The following is a 21,364-nucleotide window of genomic DNA, read 5'->3' as shown; positions in this document are numbered from 1 at the left end:
ACCAATTTTACTCCAGTGCTAGCCTCCCTACACTGGCTTCCTGTTAAGGCAAGGGCTGATTTCAAGGTTTTACTGCTAACCTACAAAGCATTACATGGGCTTGCTCCTACCTATCTTTCCAATTTGGTCCTGCCGTACATACCTACACGTACGCTGCGGTCACAAAATGCAGGGCTCCTAATTGTCCCTAGAATTTCTAAGCAAATAGCTGGAGGCAGGGCTTTCTCCTATAGAGCTCCATTTTTATGGAATGGTCTGCCTACCCATGTGAGAGACGCAGACTCGGTCTCAACCTTTAAGTCTTTATTGAAGACTCATCTCTTCAGTAGGTCCTATGATTGAGTGTAGTCTGGCCCAGGAGTGTGAAGGTGAACGGAGCAACGAACCACCCTTGCTGTCTCTGCCTGGCCGGTTCCCCTCTCTCCACTGGGATTCTCTGCCTCTAACCCTATTACAGGGGCTGAGTCACTGGCCTACTGGTGCTCTTCCATGTCGTCCCTGGGAGGGGTGCGTCACTTGAGTGGGTTGAGTCACTGACGTGGTCTTCCTGTCCGGGTTGGCGCCCCCACTTGGGTTGTGCCGTGGCGGAGATCTTTGTGGGCTATACTCGGCCTTGTCTCAGGATGGTAAGTTGGTGGTTGAAGATATCCCTCTAGTGGTGTGGGGGCTGTGCTTTGGCAAAGTGGGTGGGGTTATTCTCTCTCTCTCTCTCTCTCTCTCTCTCTCTCTCTCTCTCTCTCTCTCTCTCTCTCATGCCTCCTTGCTGTCCCCGGTCCACCTGGCCGTGCTGACCTGTTGCACCCTAGACAACCACAGTGCTTATTTGACCATGCTGGTCATTTATTAACATCTTGGCCATGTTCTGTTGTAATCTCCACCCGGCACAGCCAGAAGAGGACTTCATAGCCTGGCTCCTCTAGGTTTTGGCCTTTCTAGGGAGTTTTTCCTAGCCGTGCTTCTACACCTGCATTGCTTGCTGTTTGGGGTTTTAGGCTGGTTTTCTGTACAGCACTGAGATATCAGCTGATGTAAGGGCTATACATATACATTTGTTCTGATTTCAGAATCAGCGGGGTGGAGATGTTGTTTCCTACCTTCACCACCTGGGGTTGGCTCGTTAAGAAAGTCCAGGACCCAGCTGCACAGGGCGGGGTCGAGACCCAGGGTCTCAAGCTTAATAACGGCGTTAAATGCTGAGATTTTGTCAATTAACAGCATTCTTACATAGGTATTCCTCTTGTCTAGATGGATAGGGCAGTGTGCAGTGTGATTGCGATTGCATCGTCAGTGGACCTATTGGGGCGGTAAGCAAATTGGAGTGGGTCTAGGGTATCCGGTAGGGTGGAGGTGATATGATCCTTGCCTAGTCTCTCAAAGCACTTCATGATGACAGAAGTGAGTGCAAAGGGGCATTTAGTTCAGTTACCTTAGCTTTCTTGGGAACAGGAACAATGGTGGCCATCTTGAAGCATGTGGGGACAACAGACTGGGATAGGGATTGGTTGAATATGTCCGTAAACACACCAGCCAGCTGGTCTGCGCATGCTCGGAGGACGCGGCTGGGGATGCCGCCTGGGCCGGCAGCCTTGCGAGGGTTAACACGTTTAAATGTTTTACTCACATTGGCCACGGAGAAGGGGAGCCCACAGGCTTTGGTAACGGGCTGTGTCAGTGGCACTGTGTTGTCCTCAAAGCGAGCAAAGAAGTTGTTTAATTAGTCTGGAAGAAAGACGTTGATGTCCGCGACGGGGCTGGTTTTCTTTTTGTAATCCGTGATTGACTGTAGACCCTGCCACATACACTCAGCAAAAAAAAAACGTCCCTTTTTCAGGACCCTGTCTTTCAAAGATAATTCGTAAAAATCCAAATAACTTCACAGATCTTCATTGTAAAGTGTTTAAACACTGTTTCCCATGCTTGTTCAAAGTACCATAATTAATGAACAAGTATCTGTGGAACGGTCGTTAAGACACTAACAGTTTACAGACGGTAGGCAATTAAGGTCACAGTTATGAAAACGTAGGACACTAAAGAGGCCTTTCTACTGACTCTGAAAAACACCAAAAGAAAGATGCCCAGGGTCCCTGCTCATCTGCATTAACGTACCTTAGTCATGCTGCAAGGAGGCATGAGGACTGCAGATGTGGCCAGGGCAATACAGTGCAATGTTCGTACTGTGAGCCGCCTAACACAGCGCTACAGGGAGACAGGACGGACAGCTGATTGTCCTCGCAGTGGCAGACCACGTATTACACATGCACAGGATAGGTACATCCGAACATCAAACCTGCGGGATAGGTACAGGATGGCAACAACAACTGCCCGAGTTACACCAGGAACGCACAATCCCTCCATCAGTGCTCAGACTGTTCGCAATAGGCTGAAAGAGGCTGGACTGAGGGCTTGTAGGCCTGTTGTAAGGCAGGTCCTCACCAGATATCACCGGCAACAACGTTTTGTCTCACCAGGGGTGATGGTCGGATTCACGTTTATCGTCGAAGGAATGAGCGTTACACCGAGGCCTGTACTCTAGAGCGGGATCCATTTGGAGTTGGAGGGTCCGTCATGGTGTGTCACAGCATCATCGGATTGAGCTTGTGTCATCATCGGATTGAGCTTGTGTCATTGCAGGCAATCTCAACGCTGTGAGTTACAGGGAAGACAACCTCCTCCCTCATGTGGTACCCTTCCTGCAGGCTCATCCTGGCATGACAATGCCAACAGCTATACTGCTCGTTCTGTGCGTGATTTCCTGCAAGACAGGAATGTCAGTGTTCTGCCATGGCCAGCGAAGAGCCCAGATCTCAATCCCATTGAGCACATCTGGGACCTGTTGGATTGGAGGGTGAGGGCTAGGGCCATTGCCCCCAGAAATGTCCGGAAACTTGCAGGTGCCTTGGTGGAAGAGTGGGGTAACATCTCATAGCAAGAACTGGCAAATCTGGTGCAGTCCATGAGGAAGAGATGCACTGGAGTATTTAATGCAGCTGGTGGCCACACCAGATACTGACTATTAATTTTGATTTTGACCTCTCCTTTGTTCAGGGACACATTATTCCATTTCTGTTAGTCACACTTGTTCAATTTATGTCTCAATTGTTGAATCTTATGTTCATACAAATATTTACACGTTAAGTTTCCTGAAAATAAATGCAGTTGACAGTGGGAGGACGTTACTTTTTTGCAGAGTTTACATCGTGTTTGAGCCATTGAATTGTGACTACTTTGTCTCTATACTGACACTTTGCTTGTTTGCCTTGCAGAGGGAATAGCTGTACTGTTTGTATTCTGTCATGTTTCCGGTCGCCTTGCCATGATTAAATGTGGTGGTTCGCGCTTCAGTTTTGCACGAATGCTGCCATTAATACACGGTTTCTGGTTAGGGAAGGTTTTAATAGTCACAGCGGGTAAGACATCTCCGATGCACTTGCTGATAAACTCGCTCACCGAGTCAGCGTATACGTCAATGTTGTTGTCTGAGGCTATCCGGAACATATCCCAGTCCACGTGATTGAAGCAATCTTGTAGTGTGGTCCGATTGGTCAGACAAGCGTTGTATTGACCTGCGCACGGGTTTTTGTTCTGGTTTCTGACTATAGGCTGGGAGCAACAAAATGGATTCATGGTTAGCTTTGTTAAAATCCCCAGCTACAATAAATGCAGCCTCAAGATGTATGCTTTCCAGTTTACATAGAGTCCAGTGAAGTTCTTTCAGGGGCGACGAGGTATCTGCTTGGGGGTGAATATACACAGCTGTGACTATAATCGAAGATAATTCTCTTGGAAGATAATGTGGTCGGCATTTGATTGTAAGGAATTCTAGGTCAGGTGAACAAAAGGACTTGAGTTCCTGTATGTTGTTGTGATTACACCATGAGTCGTTAATCATAAGACATACACCCCCGCCCTTCTTCTTACCAGCGAGATGTTTGTTTCTGTCGGCGCGATGAGGGAAGAAACCGGGTGGCTGTACTGACTCTGACAACGTATCCCGAGTGAGCCATGTTTCCGTGAAACAGAGAACGTTAAAATCTGATGTCGCTCTGGAAAGTAACTCGTGCCCTAGTTTTGTCCATCTTGTTATCTAGAGATTGGACATTGGTGAGTAATATGCTAGGAAGCGGCGGATGGTGAGCTCGCCTTCTGAGTCAGACCAGTAGGCCGCTCCGTCTGCCTCTCCTGCAGCGTTGTTTTGGGTCGGTCTCTGGGATAAGATTGCATGTCAGGGTGGAGGTTCGAACAAAGGATCCGCTTCAGGAAAGACGTATTCCTGGTCGAAATGGTAAGTTGACATTGCTTTTATATCCAATAGTTCCCGGCTGTATGTAATAACACTTGTGATTTCCTGGGCTAATAATGTAAGAAATAGAAAACTATGCAGTTTAGTTTTTTTATGTACTAAGTACCTGAAGCGAGGCGACCATCTGTCAGCTCCATCTCATCTCAGTTACCATCCTCAAATTGCAGCCAAAATAAATGCTTCACAGAGTTCAAGTAACAGACATCTCAACATCAACTGTTCAGAAGAGACTGGGTAAATCAGGCCTTCATGGTCGAATTGCTGCAAAGAAACCACTACTAAAGGACACCAATAAGAAGAAGAGACTTGCTTGGGCAAAGAAACACGAGCAATGGACATTAGACCGGTGGAAATGATGAGTCCAAATGTGAGAGTTTTGGTTCCAACCGCCTTGTCTTTGTGAGACGCAGAGTAGGTGAAAGGATGATCTTCGCATGTGATGGTTCCCACCGTGAAGCATGGAGGAGGTGGTGTGATGGTGCTTTGCTGATGACAATGTCTGTGATTTATTTAGAATTCAAGGCACACTTAACCAGCATGGCTACCACAGCATTCTGCAGCGATACGCCGTCCTATCTGGTTTGCGCTTAGTGGGACTATCATTTGTTTTTCAACAGGACAATGGCCCAACACACCTCCAGGGTGTGTAAGGGCTATTTGACCAAGGAGGAGAGTGATGGAGTGCTGCATCAGATGACCTGGCCTCCACAATCACCCGACTTCAACCCAATTGAGATGGTTTGGGATGAGTTGGACTGCAGAGTGAAGGAAAAGCAGCCAACAAGTGCTCAACATATGTGGGAACTCCTTCAAGACTGTTGGAAAAGCATTCCAGGTGAAGTTGGTTGAGAGAATGCCAAGAGTGTGCAAAGCTGTCATCAAGGCAAAGGGTGGCTACTTTTAAGAATCTCAAATATAAAATAATAATACTTTTTTGGTTAGAACATTAATCCATGTGTGTTATTTCATAGTTTTGATGTCTTCACTATTATTCTACAATGTAGAATAATACTAAAAATAAAGAAAAACCTTGAATGAGTTGGGTTGCTCAAACTTTTGTCTGATACTGTACATGTAAGTGGTAGGGGGGGTCCAATGTAAATAGTCCAGCTAGCCATTTGATTAACTGTTCACCAGTCTTATGGCTTGTGGGTAGAACCTGTTAAGGAGCTTTTTGGACCTAGACTTAGTACTTCGGTACCGCTTGCAGTGCAGTCGCAGAGAGAACAGTTTATGACTAGGGTGGCTGGAGTCTTTTTGGAAACTAACCATTATTTCGTCCCTACGTTATATCGGCATTGAACAAGTCACCCTCCCTAGGAGAGGGGGTGACCTTGACAATTTATTGTTAAAACTAGAAGCTGCCTGGATATTTAACTTAAAGACCATTGCTACCTTCGGTCTCAACTTGGACTTTGATCTGAAGCCATTCTTGTGATTTTGCTATTCATTGTAAATGTTTGTAGGCCTATGTAGCCAAATTCTATCTATGATCGTATGCTATCCATTCATGTTTATGTGTTCTATTTATATCTGCAAATTAACCAATGACATGAAGCCATACCTGGCCATGATTACAGACACCTGTGTGTGTCCTTTGAAACTATATAAACTTGTGACCTGCAGTGTTTGTCATTATACCCTGATGAAGACAGCTTGTCAGTCGAAACGTTGGTTATTAGGTTATTGCATCTGAGCTCCTAAAGTGTGCGTCTCTCCTTTTCTTTTTCAAGTGTTCTACTCCGCTAGCCAGCACCTTGGATAAACAGGTGTATCTTTCTTTCACATCCAGATGGCTGGAGTCTAACAATTTTTAGGGCCTTCCTCTGACACCGCCTGGTATAGAGGTCCTGGATGGCAGGAAGCTTGGCCCCAGTGATGTTCTGGGCCGTACGCACACCCCTTTTCTCCTGCGGGGGAATAGGCGACACTTGCTGAATCTGACATAGTGGGAAGGGAAGTGGAGAGGCTGGGGATGAGCTTTGGCAGAAGCTTTGAGAAGGGCAATGGTTTTTGTTCCTTAAAATCCTACTCCACTCTCCTTTTCACCTCATTTAACACCTGATTTACATAACAAAAGGCAAATATCCATAGGTGATCCAAGTATCATGACATGGCACAAGTGGGAGGTTGGGCCTATCCTCTTTTGCTCCACTATTGTTCTTCAAGTAAGGGGGAGGCCAATGACAGAAGGCACCATCAGCACAACTCCTTGAATGGCCTACTACATGAAGTTTTGCTCAAAACATATTTTTTTTACCCTTAAGTGTGTGTACATTATTGTATTTATAAGTGGGATATTGTTTTTCAACAGGAAAAGTTAAATATAGCTGGAGTGAGACAGCTTTGGATCTGGGTTACAAGATTGTTTGGAACACATATTGTGATCTAAAATGACTAGGTGTGTGGCTGCCTACCTTCGTGCAGGAAGGTGAGGTCCTTCTTGATGACGGGGAACAGGGGGATGATGGGTGGCTGGAGGTTCTGGTTGTTGAGCACGTTGCGATACTTGGCCATGTTCCTGGATGGATCAAACAGGTCTTGCAGGTCCCCAAACAGCTTCTCGTACTTACTGGGCAGCTTCTCCCACGTGCCCCGGAGTCTAGATACTGGGGCCAGGTTCAGACCACTGTTGGGGGGAGGACCACAGAAATACAGCCAAGTTAGAATACTGATACAGTAGAGAAGGGGGCTATCTCTGGTTCCAGGATTTTGTTCCAACCCCACACAAACATACCTGATTCAGCTAATTACATTTTAGTGGGCAGCTGTTCAGTAGAATCAGGTGTGCAAGATTATGTTTGGAGTGAAAGCCTGCATGCCTAACTGCTGAATTTGGTGTAAAAATCTCCCAAATCGGTTTAACCTATCTACATCACAACAATACAACATGGCCGCCGGGTCTCCTCTCGTACTCCTCCACTCCGACCTCACCTAATGATGGAGAACATGGAGTTGAAGTTCTTGCACTCTCTACAATGGAGAGCTATCTTGATGAAATGCTTGACCGTCTTCATGCGCTTGAGCTGGTTGGGCTCCCGGGTCACCTCCGACGCCACCCAGAAGGTCTCTTGGTTGATGATCTCCTCGAAGCGCTTGAGGCAAAACGAGCCCGTCTTGGACTTGAGCTTGAACAGGTCGTCGATGTACTCGGTGGGCTCGATGGCGCAGAAGAGTTCGAAGGCGCGCATGGAGAGCTGCGTGGCTACTTCCATGGTGGACAGCTGGAGGAGGGAGATCTGGCCTTCACGAAGGAGGTCCTGGGCGTCCTCGTCTGAACAGAGGGTCTCTGTCTCCATGTTGCTCTTCAGGTAGTATCTAGAGAAGAGCAGGGAGTTCCTTTACTATTCGCTCACTTACACACAGGTATTCTATTGTACATAAATAAATGGTCTATCTCCATTTTGCTCCTCCAATAAAATCTTCTCAACACAAAGCACATATTTAAAATAGGTGTTGTTGTTGTTGGAGTTATTCATCAAGTTGAGTAACTATTAACAAACACCTGATGTACTGTGACTTAAGTAAAAGTAGAAAAAGACAAGGTCTTTAATAAGAGGGGGTGATTAAGATAGGAATGGTCAGGAGAGTGTCAGCACAAGAGAAGGGGGCTTTGCTATCTCTTGTAAAAGAGATGGGACTAACATGTATAAAAAATGTGATCAATAAAACCAGTCCTTACCTGCCACTGAGCTGTATCCTGTCTGCCAGCTTGGACAGTTGCTCCGGGAGCCGGCGTTGCTTGATGACGCCTTCCGGCGTGATGGACACCTCACACAGGGAATAGGCGTCGGGAGCTGCGGTCAGGGCGAACTCCCGGATGGCCTGTGCCACCACCTCTTTGGCCGTGGTGTCCTTACCGATCATGATGTATCGACTTTGCTGGTCTGCCTTGAACACCCGCAGCACCTGGTCTGACATGTCTGGATGGATGGGGGGGGGGGGGGGGGGTGGTGGAATAGAGGTACAACGTCAACACAACACTGGGGCAAAATCCTCATTTTGGATATGGAGATTAAATAGGAATTACCCACAAAATTCTCATGTCAGAATTCAGCAGTTTCATCGTGGACAGTAACATCATTCAAGTACCATTGCTTTTTTTTACCCAATGTTACAAAATCGTGGCATCCCCACAACTTTTTGAATTCACCATACCACCCCAAAACACACAAAAATTAGAATGAATGGGTCACTGCTAGCCACTTACCCTCTCAAAAGTTTACAGGATCAATTAGTTTCAAACTGTACTCCAAACATTTCAACAAAAATGTCAACAACTGATGTCTGCTAGAAGCCACGCTGACATGCTCAATGATCTACGGTGAGTTTGTGTAACTCATTTAGCCGACTAGAACATTGAAAGACAGAGGGGCTGACTGACAGCATTGACAAGGACATGATTGTGCTTTCCACAGCCCAGTTAGATTCAGGCCTACGTAACCCATTAAAACACACTGATTTGCAGGCTGCTGTTATCAAGACCAACAAGCCCAGACCATAACCACAGTTAGAAAACATTAACCCTTAAGACCCCAGATTTAGAAACACCATAGGAAGCTTGTGAAAGAAACAGCAGTTAGCTTGCAAAGAGGACAAGCGTTGCGTGGGCAGAACAAAAGCAGACTGATACTCACTTGTCACGACTGGGGCTGAAGGAACACAAAGAGTATGTGTGGGAGAACATTAAAACGTGGGTCAAACATCTGGCGAAGAATTTCCCCGGTTAGCAATGTATGAAAATAGATCGTCTCAAGAGAGGTGAAGACAGCCAAGTGGTGCTTATAGTTGTGTAATGTATGCTTTATAATATACAGTTGTATATTAAAGGTTCAAAGAGGAGTGTGTCCGTTTGTCCTCACCAGGCTGGTTGTTGAAGTCCAGGATGCGGTGGTGGGACTGCAGCAGGTCAGGGTTGCTGGACGACAGGCTGCCGCTGACTGGCAGCGCGGCCGGAATCTGTTTGGACTGCTTCAGGCCCACGATGCTGTCGTCCTGCGACTGGCCCACACCCACGTCGCTACGGAAACAGAGGGAGGGAGGGGTTGGAAAGTTCCACTTTCAGAGGATAGAGGGCAATGTTTTTACAGTAAAGTATATCAGTAAGAGGTTACACTGCTCAATACATCAAATTACATTTTATTTTTCACATTCGCCAAATACAACCGGTGTAGACCGTGAAATGCTTACTTACATGCCCTTAACCAATAATGCAGTTAAAAAAATAGAGTTAAGAAAATATTCTTATTTTACATTAAAAAAATAACCAGCATTGTAAATAAGAATTTGTTCTTAACTGACTTGCCTAATACATTTGTTATAAATAAAGATTCATAAGAGGTTACAGTGCTCAACACATCTTCATAGCAGGTTACACTGCTCAATACATCATCAATACAACACAAAAAACATGAATAAGTCAAACCTATTTTATTCCTCACTCCTCTCCTCTAACTTTGAAGCAACCTTTTCCATTGGTCTCTGACGTCTCTTACTTGTATGGTTTTGGGGGCAGGATGCTGGTGAGCGTCTTGTCAAAGATCTTCTTGAGCTTGTTTCTTCCCCCCACCGTGTTGGCTTTGGCCTTCTTGCTGGCCTTCTCCAGGCCCATCACCTGCATTGAGTAGACGGGACACCATTACATTAGGTGTTAGGAACATCTTTACTGAGATAAAACCAGGGACATATTCATTAGGGCAGACCATAGCTAAATGTTTTGCAACAAAAAAATAAAAACAAGCATTTCTGATTAGACAATGTCAGGTAGTACCTGCCTGTTTCAGTCCGTTTGGTGCCTAATGAATACGTCCTTGATAACATACACAAAGCATTATGGGTATTGTAGTCCATCATAACATCACCTGCTCAACATCCACCGCCAGGTCAGGGATGGAGTAGCGCGAGCCCTTCTTGATATCCCCGATCTTGGGCAGGTGTGCCGGGGCGCCATTCTTGCGGTCCACCTCTGGCGGCTCCTCGCCCTCTGCCTCGTGGTGGCGCTCTGGTCGGGCTAGGAGCTCCTTGAACACTGGGTGGATGAAAGGGGGGAAACGCTATCAACAAGGCAGGTCCTACAGGCCGCTAGTTTTGTCGCACCTGGTCTACTGTTCAGTCGTGTGGTCAGGTGCCACAAAGAGGGACTTACGAAAATTATAATTGGCTCAGAACAGGGCAGCACGGCTGGCCCTTAAAAGTACACGGGGAGCTAACAATGATATGCATGTCAATCTCTCATGGCTCAAAGGAGAAATTTGACTTCGACACTACTTGTTTTTGTAAGAAGTGTTGACAAGCTGAATGCACTGAGCTGTCTGTCTAAACTACTAGCGCACAGCTTGGACACCCATGCATACCCCACAAGACATGTCACCAGAGGTCTCTTCACAATCCCCAAGTCAAGAACAGACTATGGGAGGCACACTGTGCTACATAGAGCCATGGCTACAAGGAACTCTATTCCACATCAAGAAACCAATGCAAGCAGTAGAATCAGATGTAAAACACATAAAAATACACCTCACGGAACAGTGGGGACTGTGAAGAGACTCACACAGGTACAGACACGCATACGTCCACAAACGCGAGCACACGAACTCTACACACACGTACATTGTAATATTGCTTTATGGTGGTATTATATATGTTGTATTGTAGATATGTAGTGGTGTAATAATGTTATATGATGTACTGTTTTTTTATTATGTTTTGTGTGTAATGTAAGCATCTTAATGTGTTTGGACCCCAGGAAGAGTATCTGCTACCTTGGCAAGAACTAATGGGGATCCTTAATAATTACAAATACTGTGTGGAACATAAAAGCGTTACTGTTACTTATATTCTTCTATTAGTATTAAATTCATAGCTAGCCCTAATAACTCTTACCTAAAAGATTAGTTTTCACAGAAATTGACAAGTGGGTGTTGTTCCTCAGGATCTCATTGGCTTTCGTGAGCTGGACATTCTCAAAGTTCTGCCCATTCACCTCCAGAATCTGTTCAAAGACAAACAAAGATACCACAACATTACATACAGTATCAGCCACATCCTCAATCCTGTTAATTCATGCAGGAGTCAAATCCACAACTCTGATGATGTAAGCACCAAAACTCCAACCAACTGAGTGATGTGAACTCCTCTATGACATGACACTCATACCATCCCCCCTTCTCTTCTGTTCCCATCTCCCTCACCTCTACATTACTGGTCCCCATCCCCCTTCTCTTCTGTTCCCATCTCCCTCACCTCTACATTACTGGTCCCCATCCCCCTTCTCTTCTGTTCCCATCTCCCTCACCTCTACATTACTGGTCCCCATCCCCCTTCTCTTCTGTTCCCATCGCCCTCACCTCTACATTACTGGTCCCCATCCCCCTTCTCTTCTGTTCCCACCTCGCTCACCTCTACATTACTGGTCTCCACCCCCCCCTTCTCTTCTGTTCCCATCTCCCTCACCTCTACATTACTGGTCTCCACCCCCCCTCTCTCTTCTGTTCCCATCTCCCTCACCTCTACATTACTGGTCTCCACCCCCCCTCCCCTTCTCTTCTGTTCCCATCTCCCTCACCTCTACATTACTGGTCCCCATCCCCCTTCTCTTCTGTTCCCATCTCCCTCACCTCTACATTACTGGCCTCCACCCCCCCCCCCCCCCTCTCTTCTGTTCCCATCTCCCTCACCTCTACATTACTGGTCCCCATCCCCCTTCTCTTCTGTTCCCATCTCCCTCACCTCTACATTACTGGTCTCCACACCCCCCCCCCCTCTTCTGTTCCCATCTCCCTCACCTCTACATTACTGGTCCCCATCCCCCCCCCCCCCCCTCTCTTCTGTTCCCATCTCCCTCACCTCTACATTACTGGTCCCCATCCCCCTTCTCTTCTGTTCCCATCTCCCTCACCTCTACATTACTGGTCCCCATCCCCCTTCTCTTCTGTTCCCATCTCCCTCACCTCTACATTACTGGTCTCCACACACCCCCCCCCCCCTCTTCTGTTCCCATCTCCCTCACCTCTACATTACTGGTCCCCATCCCCCCTCTCTTCTGTTCCCATCTCCCTCACCTCTACATTACTGGTCCCCATCCCCCCTCTCTTCTGTTCCCATCTCCCTCACCTCTACATTACTGGTCTCCACCCCCCCTCCCCTTCTCTTCTGTTCCCATCTCCCTCACCTCTACATTACTGGTCTCCATCCCCCTTCTCTTCTGTTCCCATCTCCCTCACCTCTACATTACTGGTCTCCACCACACATCCCCTTCTCTTCTGTTCCCATCTCCCTCACCTCTACATTACTGGTCTCCACCCCCCCTTCTCTTCTGTTCCCATCTCCCTCACCTCTACATTACTGGTCTCCACCCCCCCTCCCCTTCTCTTCTGTTCCCATCTCCCTCACCTCTACATTACTGGTCTCCACCCCCCCTCCCCTTCTCTTCTGTTCCCATCTCCCTCACCTCTACATTACTGGTCCCCATCCCCCCTCTCTTCTGTTCCCATCTCCCTCACCTCTACATTACTGGTCTCCACCCCCCCTTCTCTTCTGTTCCCATCTCCCTCACCTCTACATTACTGGTCCCCATCCCCCCTCTCTTCTGTTCCCATCTCCCTCACCTCTACATTACTGGTCTCCACCCCCCCTTCTCTTCTGTTCCCATCTCCCTCACCTCTACATTACTGGTCCCCATCCCCCTTCTCTTCTGTTCCCATCTCCCTCACCTCTACATTACTGGTCTCCACCCCCCCTCCCCTTCTCTTTTGTTCCCATCTCCCTCACCTCTACATTACTGGTCCCCATCCCCCCTCTCTTCTGTTCCCATCGCCCTCACCTCTACATTACTGGTCTCCACCCCCCCTCCCCTTCTCTTCTGTTCCCATCTCCCTCACCTCTACATTACTGGTCTCCACCCCCCCTTCTCTTCTGTTCCCATCTCCCTCACCTCTACATTACTGGTCCCCATCCCCCTTCTCTTCTGTTCCCATCTCCCTCACCTCTACATTACTGGTCTCCACCCCCCCTTCCCTCCCATCTCCTTAACACTACTGGTCTCCATTTCCTGTTAGCTGCCTTATGAAAGCTGCTGACTTGTCATGAGAGGGGAAGGGCTTCTTGTTTACACATGAGCCTGCCACTGAGTTTTCCTCTGAGTGAACCAAATGCCCTCTGGCTAAACCAGGAAGTGAGCTCTGAGTGAACCAGGAAGTGAATGGTGATCCCTCTATGAGGGGCCTTCCTCTGCAGTCATTACCACAGTGCTGATGGAGCAAATCAGGTCTAATGGCCGTTTCTGGGTCAGCACTTAAAGAAACACTGGTCATAGGTTCGGCAAAAGAGGTCTCGTTAAGACGAAAAGGGGAGTGAGATTGATAAGGGTATTTTAACTCTCGCGTTAGAGCCACTCATTGAGAAGGTTAGACAGGAGTATTGCAAGAGTAAACATACTTTGCAAGATGTTATGGTTCACATTTCCTTTAGGAAGCAGCTGCAAGAAAGAGTTTAAGTTTATGCCAAAACAAAGCACAGCCAAGCAGGGTTTTCAAGCTGGCATCCTGGATTTAACATAGGATCTTTGCCACCCTTGGGGCAAAGGATGAAAAATCACCAGTGAGCACACTAGCCTACTGAATCAGCACATCGTGGTAGCTGTCTGATGCGTGGTGAGCTTTCTGATGCAAAACAGTGCACTGGCATCAATCAGGTGGGTGCTACACTGCTAGGGGTTGAGGGAAGTTTCCCATCCTTTCTATGGAATGCATTTTGAACATATGAAAAAACGCTATATAAAGAATATAATTCTCGTTACTTCACCTGGTCTCCTCGTTTAAGGCCGGCCTCCGCGGCCTTGCTCCCGGGCTCCACGCTGTCGATGAAGATGCGGAAGCCCTTCTCGGAGCCCCCCAGCAGGGTGAAGGCTAGCGGGGCCTCCCTGGACGGCTTGGTCAGTGTCACTAGTCGCAGTTTGGCTTTAGCAGCGCAGGCAATGTTTAACAGTCTAAGGTGGCCGTACATTTTCTGTAAAGGAAAATTATGTTTAGTACTGGTATATTGCTCAATTCAGAGTTTGTATCTCAACTTTGTTACTATGTGGAATGAAATGAAAATTATAAATTAAATAATCTTTAGCATTTTAAATTGTGAAATAAGAGGCTAGCGTAAGGCAAACATTTGGACACTTTGAATGCTTTGACTTAATATATAATGCAAATTAGGAGTAATGTTGAAACTGGACATGAAACACGCCATAATGTTGAAACTGGACATGAAACACGCCGTAATGTTGAAACTGGACATGAAACACGCCGTAATGTTGAAACTGGACATGAAACACGCCGTAATGTTGAAACTGGATATGAAACACGCCGTAATGTTGAAACGGGATATGAAACACGCCGTAATGTTGAAACTGGATATGAAACACGCCGTAATGTTGAAAATGGATATGAAACACGCTGTAATGTTGAAACTAGATATGAAACATGCTATGCTTAACTGAGACACGGACCTCTCTCTCCAGATTGTTCTCAAACTCTTCAAGAAAGTGAGTCATTGCAGGGTCGCCTTCAAAGTCATTGAAGTGATTGTTCACCCACAGCAAGACTACCCGTGTAACCTGGGGATGCAAGAAGAAAGTAATTCAGATTCATTCAAAGTAAAAAATAAGTGGATGAGCATGAGCTTGGATTGAATGTTAGCTTGTTATATACATTTCTTCACTTGTAGTTCTTTGTGTGTGTGTTAATCTGTATGTACACTACCGGTCAAAAGTTTTAGAACACCTACCTCATTCAAGGTTTACTTTTTATTTGTAATATTTTCTACATTGTAAAATAATAGGGAAGACATCAAAACTACGGAATAATGTAGTAACCAAAAAAAGTGTTAAATAAAAAATATTTTATATTTGTGATTCTTCAAACAGCCACCCTTTGCCTTGATGGCAGCTTTGCACAAACTTGGCAACCAATCTCTCAACCAGCTTCATGATGTAGTGACCTGGAATGCATTTCAATTAACAGGTGTACCTTCTTAAAAGTTAATTTGTGGATTTTCTTTCCTTCTTAATGCGTTTCAGCCAATCAATTGTGTTGTGACAAGGTTGGGTATACAGAAGGTATACAGGTATACAGGAGGTATACAGAAGATGGTCTTTTAACAGATAGGGCTAAGTCCATATTATGGCAAGAACAGCTCAAATAAGCAAATAGAAACAACAGTCCATCATTACTTTAAGACATGAAGGTCAGTCAATACAGAACATTTCAGAAACTTTGAAAGTTTCTTCAAGTGCAGTCGCAAAAACCATCAAGCGCTATGATGAAACGGGCTCTCATGAGGACAGCCACAGAAATGGAAGACTCAGAGTTGCCTCTGTTGAAGAGGATTTTTTTTTTCATATTTTTTTTTCTTCTTCGGGTTAAGTTCATTAGAGTTACCAGCCTCAGAAATTGCAGCCCAAATAAATGCTTCACAGAATTCAAGTAACAGACATCAACATCAACGCTTCAGAAGAGACTGCGTGAATCAGGCCAACATGGTCGAATTGCTGCAAAGAAACCACTACTAAAGGACACCAATAATAAGAAGAGACTTGCTTGGACAAAGAAATACGCGCAATGGACATTAGACCGGTGGAAATTTGTCCTTTGGTCTGCAGTCCAAATGGGAGATTATTGGTTCCAACCACAGTGTCTTTGTGAGACACGGTGTGGGTGAACGGATGATCTCCGCAAGTGTATTTCCAACCGTAAAGCATGGAGGAGGTGGTGTTACGGTGCTTTGTTGGTGACACTGTCTGTGATTTATTTAGAATTCAAGGCACACTTAACCAGAATGGCTACCACAGCATTCTGCAGCGATACGCCAACCGATCTGGTTTGCGCTTAGCGGGACTATCATTTGTTTTTCAACAGGACAATGACCCAGCACACCTCCAGACTGTGTAAGGGCTATTTGAACAAGGAGAGTGATGGAGTGCTGCATCAGATGACCTGGCCTCCACAATCCCCCAACCTCAACCAAATGGAGATGGTCTGGGATGAGTCGGACCGCAGAGTGAAGGAAAAGCAGCCAACAGGTGCTCAGCATATATGGGAATTCCTTCAAGACTGCTTGAAAATCATTCCAGGTGAAGCTGGTTGAGAGAATGCCAAGAGTGTGCAAAGCGACCAAGGCAAAAGGTGGCTATCTGAAGAATCTCAAATTATATTTGATTTGTTTAACACTTTTTTTGGTTACTACATGATACCATATGTGTTATTTAATAGTTTTGATGTCTTCACTATTATTCTACAATGTAGAAAATAGTTTAAAAAAAACTTCAATGAGTTGGTGTTCTAAAACATTTGAAAGATAGAGTATGTAAGCATGCATGCATCTGTGATATTATCTATGCTTTAGTTATTACTGATGTTAAGTACCGTCTAGCTTCCATTACAATAAAATGACAAAAAAAATACTTATCTGAGAAAGGATAGTAAAGTGTTTGAACTGGGATCTGACCTTGTCCCTGAGGCTTGGGTCGTGGAACCACTCGAGGAGCTTGTTGCCCACGACCATGGGGCTGGAGAGGAAAGTCCTGTAGGTCAACAGGAAATCCTCGATGTAGGTGGGGTCCACCACAGAGTGCTCCTCTACCAGGTGCATAGTCAGACGCTCCTTCGTGCCCTATAGGAGATGGCGTATAATCCTTTAGGTAACACTAAACGTCATATACATGGGCATTCATAACACCTAATATGTGATAACACCTTTATTAGGAAGATGTGGTTTGGAGTCTAAAGGCTTACTCAATAATGAATGAACTCACCTTGATGACGATGTGTCCCTTCCGGGTGCCGGTGCGGTCCAGCTCACGGTGCTCCTTGACCATGACGATCTCGCCCTCCTCCTCCACCTTCTGCATGTTCTTCTCCACCTGGTTGAGGATGCAGCAGTAGTCCTGCTGCGCTATGCACACAAACTGGAACATAGGTGGAGGGAGGGAGGGAGGGAGGGAGGGAGGGAGGGAGGGAGGGAGGGAGGGAGGGAGGGAGGGAGGGAGATAGGAGAAAGGGAAAGAGAGTAGTAGTTAGCTTGGGGACATAATGCTTTTTAGATCAACATGGCTGAGAGACATTTTGAGCTAATCTATTTTAAGACACCAATGAAATAAACACTCTCTCTTAGTGAATTAACCCAGCGTCTTCATTTAATTGGTTGGTACCTACTGGACAATGTATACTGAACAAAAATATAAACGCAACATGTAAAATGTTGGTCCCATGTTTCATGAGCTGAAATAAAAGACCGTTGAAATTTTCTAAACGCTCAAAAAGCTTATTTCTCTCAAATGTTGTGCACAAATTTGTTTTCCATCCCTGTTAGTGAGCATTTCTCCTTTGTATCATATCAAGAACATGATTAAACAGTAAAATCATTACACAGGTACACCTTGTGCTGGGGACAATAAAAGGTCACTCTAAAATGTGCAGTTTTGTCAAACAACGCCACAGATGTCTCAAGTTTTGGAGGCAGAGTACAATTGGAATGCTGACTGCAGGAATGTCCACCTGAGCTGTTGCCATAGAATTTAATGTTAATTTCTCTACCAATGTCATTTTAGAGATTTTGGCAGTCCATCCAACCGGCCCCACAACCACAGACCATGTGTAACCACGCCAGCACAGGACAGGACCACAATTGGCCCAGCGTTGACTGGGTTTGGCCGGTGTAGGCAGTCATTGTAAAAAAAAAATTGTTTTTAACCGACTTCCATATTTAAATAAAAGGTTAAAAAAAGTGGGGGGGAAAATACATTTAAAAAAAAAAATGTCAAGCCTGCTTTAAAATGCAACAGACTAATTGAGTAAGTAACAGGGGTGGAGTATATAACACCATTCAATATATGGGAGAGAAGGCCCGTATGACAGGGCAATCAACCGATAGTCCATCATAATAGCCAGTCTCAGTGCTGAGCATTACCTGACAGTCGTCCATCTTAGTCTTCATCACTCCCTTCATGTACTCCTTCTCTATGGTGGGGGAGACCCCGAAGCTGTTGCCCATACACAGGATCTCAGGCCTGCCCTCAGGGTACGTCACCTCCACCGAGCCATTCAGGATCACTGACCACGAGTCCAGCTGAGTGGGGAAAGACCACAACCACAAACAGTTAACAGTCAGAAATGCTCAGAGATCATTCAGTGGACAATGGTTTAATACAGGGACAGGAAACTGGAGTCCTCGGGGGCCGGAGTGGTGTCACTTTGTCCACATCCTGTGTGCAAAACAGCTGATGCATTCTAAAGTGAAGATCATGATTAGTTGATTATGGAGTCAGGTGTGTTAGTTGGGACTGGGGCAAAAGTGTGACACTAATCAGGCCCCCGAGGACTGGAGTTGCCCATCCCTGGTTTAATATCAGGCTAGGATCAAATGTTAAAGGAAAATGAAGACAGCTATGATGCTTTAAATACGTTTTTAAATCACAATTAGCCTTAAGCAATTAGTTAGCCATTAGTGATTAGTTAGCCTTTAGTTAAATCAAATCAAATTTTACTTGCTTACTTATGAGTCCCTAACCAACAATGCAGTACAGATAAGAAATAAAGGTAACAGGTAATTAAAGAGCAGCAGTAAAATAACAAAAGCGAGACAATATACAGGGGGGTACTGGAGCAGAGTCAATGTGCGGGGGCACCGTTTAGTCTAAGTAATTGAGGTAATATGTACATGTAGGTTGGGTTGTTTGTACAGTTGAAGTCGGAAGTTTACATACACTTAGGTTGGAGTCATTAAAACTTGTTTTTCAACCACTCCACAAATTTCTTGTTAACAAACTAGTTTTCGCAAGTCAGTTAGGAAATCTACTTTGTGCATGACAAGTAATTTTTCCAACAATTGTTAACAGACAGATTATTTCACTTATAATGCACCGTATCACAATTCCAGTGGGTCAGAAGTTTACATGCACTAAGTTGACTGTGCCTTTAAACAGCTTGGAAAATTCCAGAAAATGTTGTCATGGCTTTAGAAGCTTCTGATAGGCTAATTGGCATCATTTGAGTTAATTGGAGGTGTACCTGTGGATGTATTTCAAGACCTACCTTCAAACTCAGTGCCTCCTTGCTTGACATCAAAAGAAATCAGCCAAGATCTTAGAAAAAAAATTGTAGACCTCCACAAGTCTGGTTTATCCTTGGGGGCTATTTCCAAACGCCTGAAGGTACCACGTTCATCTGTACAAACAATAGTACGCAAGTATAAACACCATGGGACCACGCAGCCGTCATACCGCTCAGGAAGGAGACGCGTTCTGTCTCCTAGAGATGAACATACTTTGTCGCGAAAAGTGCAAATCAATCCAAGAAACAGCAAAGGACTTTGTGAAGATGCTGGAGGAAACAGGTAAAAAAGTATCTATATCAACAGTAAAACGAGTTCAAAATCGACATAACCTGAAAGGTCGCTCAGCAAGGAAGAAGCCACTACTCAAAAAGCACCATAAAAAAGCCAGACTACGGTTTGCAACTGCACATGGGGACAAAAATCGTACTTTTTGGAGAAATATCCTCTGGTCGGATGAAAGAAAAATAGAACTGTTTGGCCATAATGACCATCGTTTTGAGGAAAAAGGGGGAGGCTTGCAAGCCGAAGAACACAACCCCAACCGTGAAGCACGGGGATGGCAGCATCATGCTGTGGGGGTGCTTTGCTGCAGGAGGGACTGGTGCACTTCACAAAATAGATGGCTTCATGAGGTAGGAAAAGTATGTGGATATATTGAAGCAACATCTCAAGACATCAGTCAGGAAGTTAAAGCTTGGTCGCAAATGGGTCTTCCAAATGGACATTTACCCCAAGCATACTTCCAAAGTTGTGGACAACAAAGTCAAGGTATTGGAGTGGCCATCACAAAGCCCTGACCTCAATCCTATAAAAAAAATTGTGGGTAGAACTGAAAAAACATGTGCGAGCAAGAGGCCTACAAACCTGACTCACACCAGCTCTGTCAGGAGGAATAGGCCAAAATTCACCCAACTTATTGTGGGGAGCTTATGGAAGGCTACCCAGAACATTTGACCCAAGTTAAACAATTTAAAGGCAATGCTACCAAATACTAATTGAGTGTATGTAAACTTCTGACCCACTGGGAATGTGATGAAAGAAATAAAAGCTGAAATAAATCATTATTTCTACTATTATTCTGACATTTCACATTCTAAAAACAAAAGCGGTGATACTAACTGACCTAAGACGGGAAATTTTTACTAGGATTAAAAGTCAGGAATTGTGAAAAACTGAGTTTAAATTTATTTGGCTAAGGTGTATGTAAATTTCCGACTTCAACTGTACATGTAGGTGGGGCGGCAGGTAGTATAGTGATTAGAGCATTGGGCCAGTAACCGAAAGGTTGCCAGATCGAGCTGACAAGGTAAAAATCTGTCGTTCTGCCCCTGAACAAGGCAGTTAACCCACTGTTCTTAGGCCTTCATTGTAAATAAGAATTTAAATAAAGGTTAAACAATATATATATATTTTTTTATTACAGTGAATATACAGAGAGTAACAGCGGTTTAAAAGAGGGGGGGGGGTCAATGCAAATAGTCTGGGTAGCGATTTCATTAGACGTTGAGGAGTCTTATGGCTTGGGGGGTAGACGTTGTATAGAAGCCTCTTGGAGCTAGACTTGGTGCTCCGGTAGCAGAGAGAACAGCCTATGATCAGGGTGGCTGGAGTCTGACAATTTTTAGGGCTTTCATCTGACACCGCCTGATGGCAGGAAGATGTACTGGGATGTAGTGGGCCTTACGTGATGCGTACTGGGCCGTACGCACTACCCTCTGTAGTGCCTTGCAGACGGGGGCCGAGAAGTTGTCATACCAGGCAGTGACGCAACCAGTCGGGATGCTCTCGATGGTGCAGCTGTACAACCTTTTGAGGATCTAAGTACCCATGCCAAATATGTTCAGTCTCCTGGGGGGGGAATAGGTTTTGTCATGCCCTCTTCACGACTGTCTTGGCGTGCTTGGACATGATAGTTTGTTGGTAATGTGGACACCAAGGAACTTGAAGCTCTCCACTACAGCCCCA

General features: G+C 45.4%; 1 protein-coding gene across 16 annotated transcripts in view; it reads right to left on the bottom strand.

The window, feature by feature from the left end:
* LOC139574464 (rap guanine nucleotide exchange factor 2-like) overlaps window positions 1-21,364 on the bottom strand; it is a 137,400-nt gene that overhangs the window by 13,747 nt on the left and 102,289 nt on the right. For 8 of the 16 annotated variants that reach the window (XM_071399045.1, XM_071399046.1, XM_071399051.1 and 5 more), the window contains 13 exons: window positions 18,254-18,412; window positions 17,100-17,252; window positions 16,793-16,957; window positions 14,784-14,903; window positions 14,102-14,305; window positions 11,183-11,291; window positions 10,162-10,328; window positions 9,796-9,914; window positions 9,163-9,320; window positions 8,938-8,952; window positions 7,983-8,223; window positions 7,235-7,618; window positions 6,718-6,929 (listed from right to left, as the gene is read on the bottom strand). In XM_071399045.1, the coding sequence (XP_071255146.1) occupies window positions 6,718-6,929; window positions 7,235-7,618; window positions 7,983-8,223; window positions 8,938-8,952; window positions 9,163-9,320; window positions 9,796-9,914; window positions 10,162-10,328; window positions 11,183-11,291; window positions 14,102-14,305; window positions 14,784-14,903; window positions 16,793-16,957; window positions 17,100-17,252; window positions 18,254-18,412 (2,206 nt within the window). The remainder of the gene's footprint in view (window positions 1-6,717; window positions 6,930-7,234; window positions 7,619-7,982; window positions 8,224-8,937; window positions 8,953-9,162; window positions 9,321-9,795; window positions 9,915-10,161; window positions 10,329-11,182; window positions 11,292-14,101; window positions 14,306-14,783; window positions 14,904-16,792; window positions 16,958-17,099; window positions 17,253-18,253; window positions 18,413-21,364) is intronic. The other 8 variants (XM_071399053.1, XM_071399055.1, XM_071399056.1 and 5 more) reach the window with 3 other exon arrangements.

This window comes from Salvelinus alpinus, chromosome 4, assembly GCF_045679555.1.
Source record: "Salvelinus alpinus chromosome 4, SLU_Salpinus.1, whole genome shotgun sequence".
NCBI classification, from domain to species: domain Eukaryota; kingdom Metazoa; phylum Chordata; class Actinopteri; order Salmoniformes; family Salmonidae; genus Salvelinus; species Salvelinus alpinus.
This window is presented reverse-complemented; position numbering and strand designations above follow the sequence as displayed.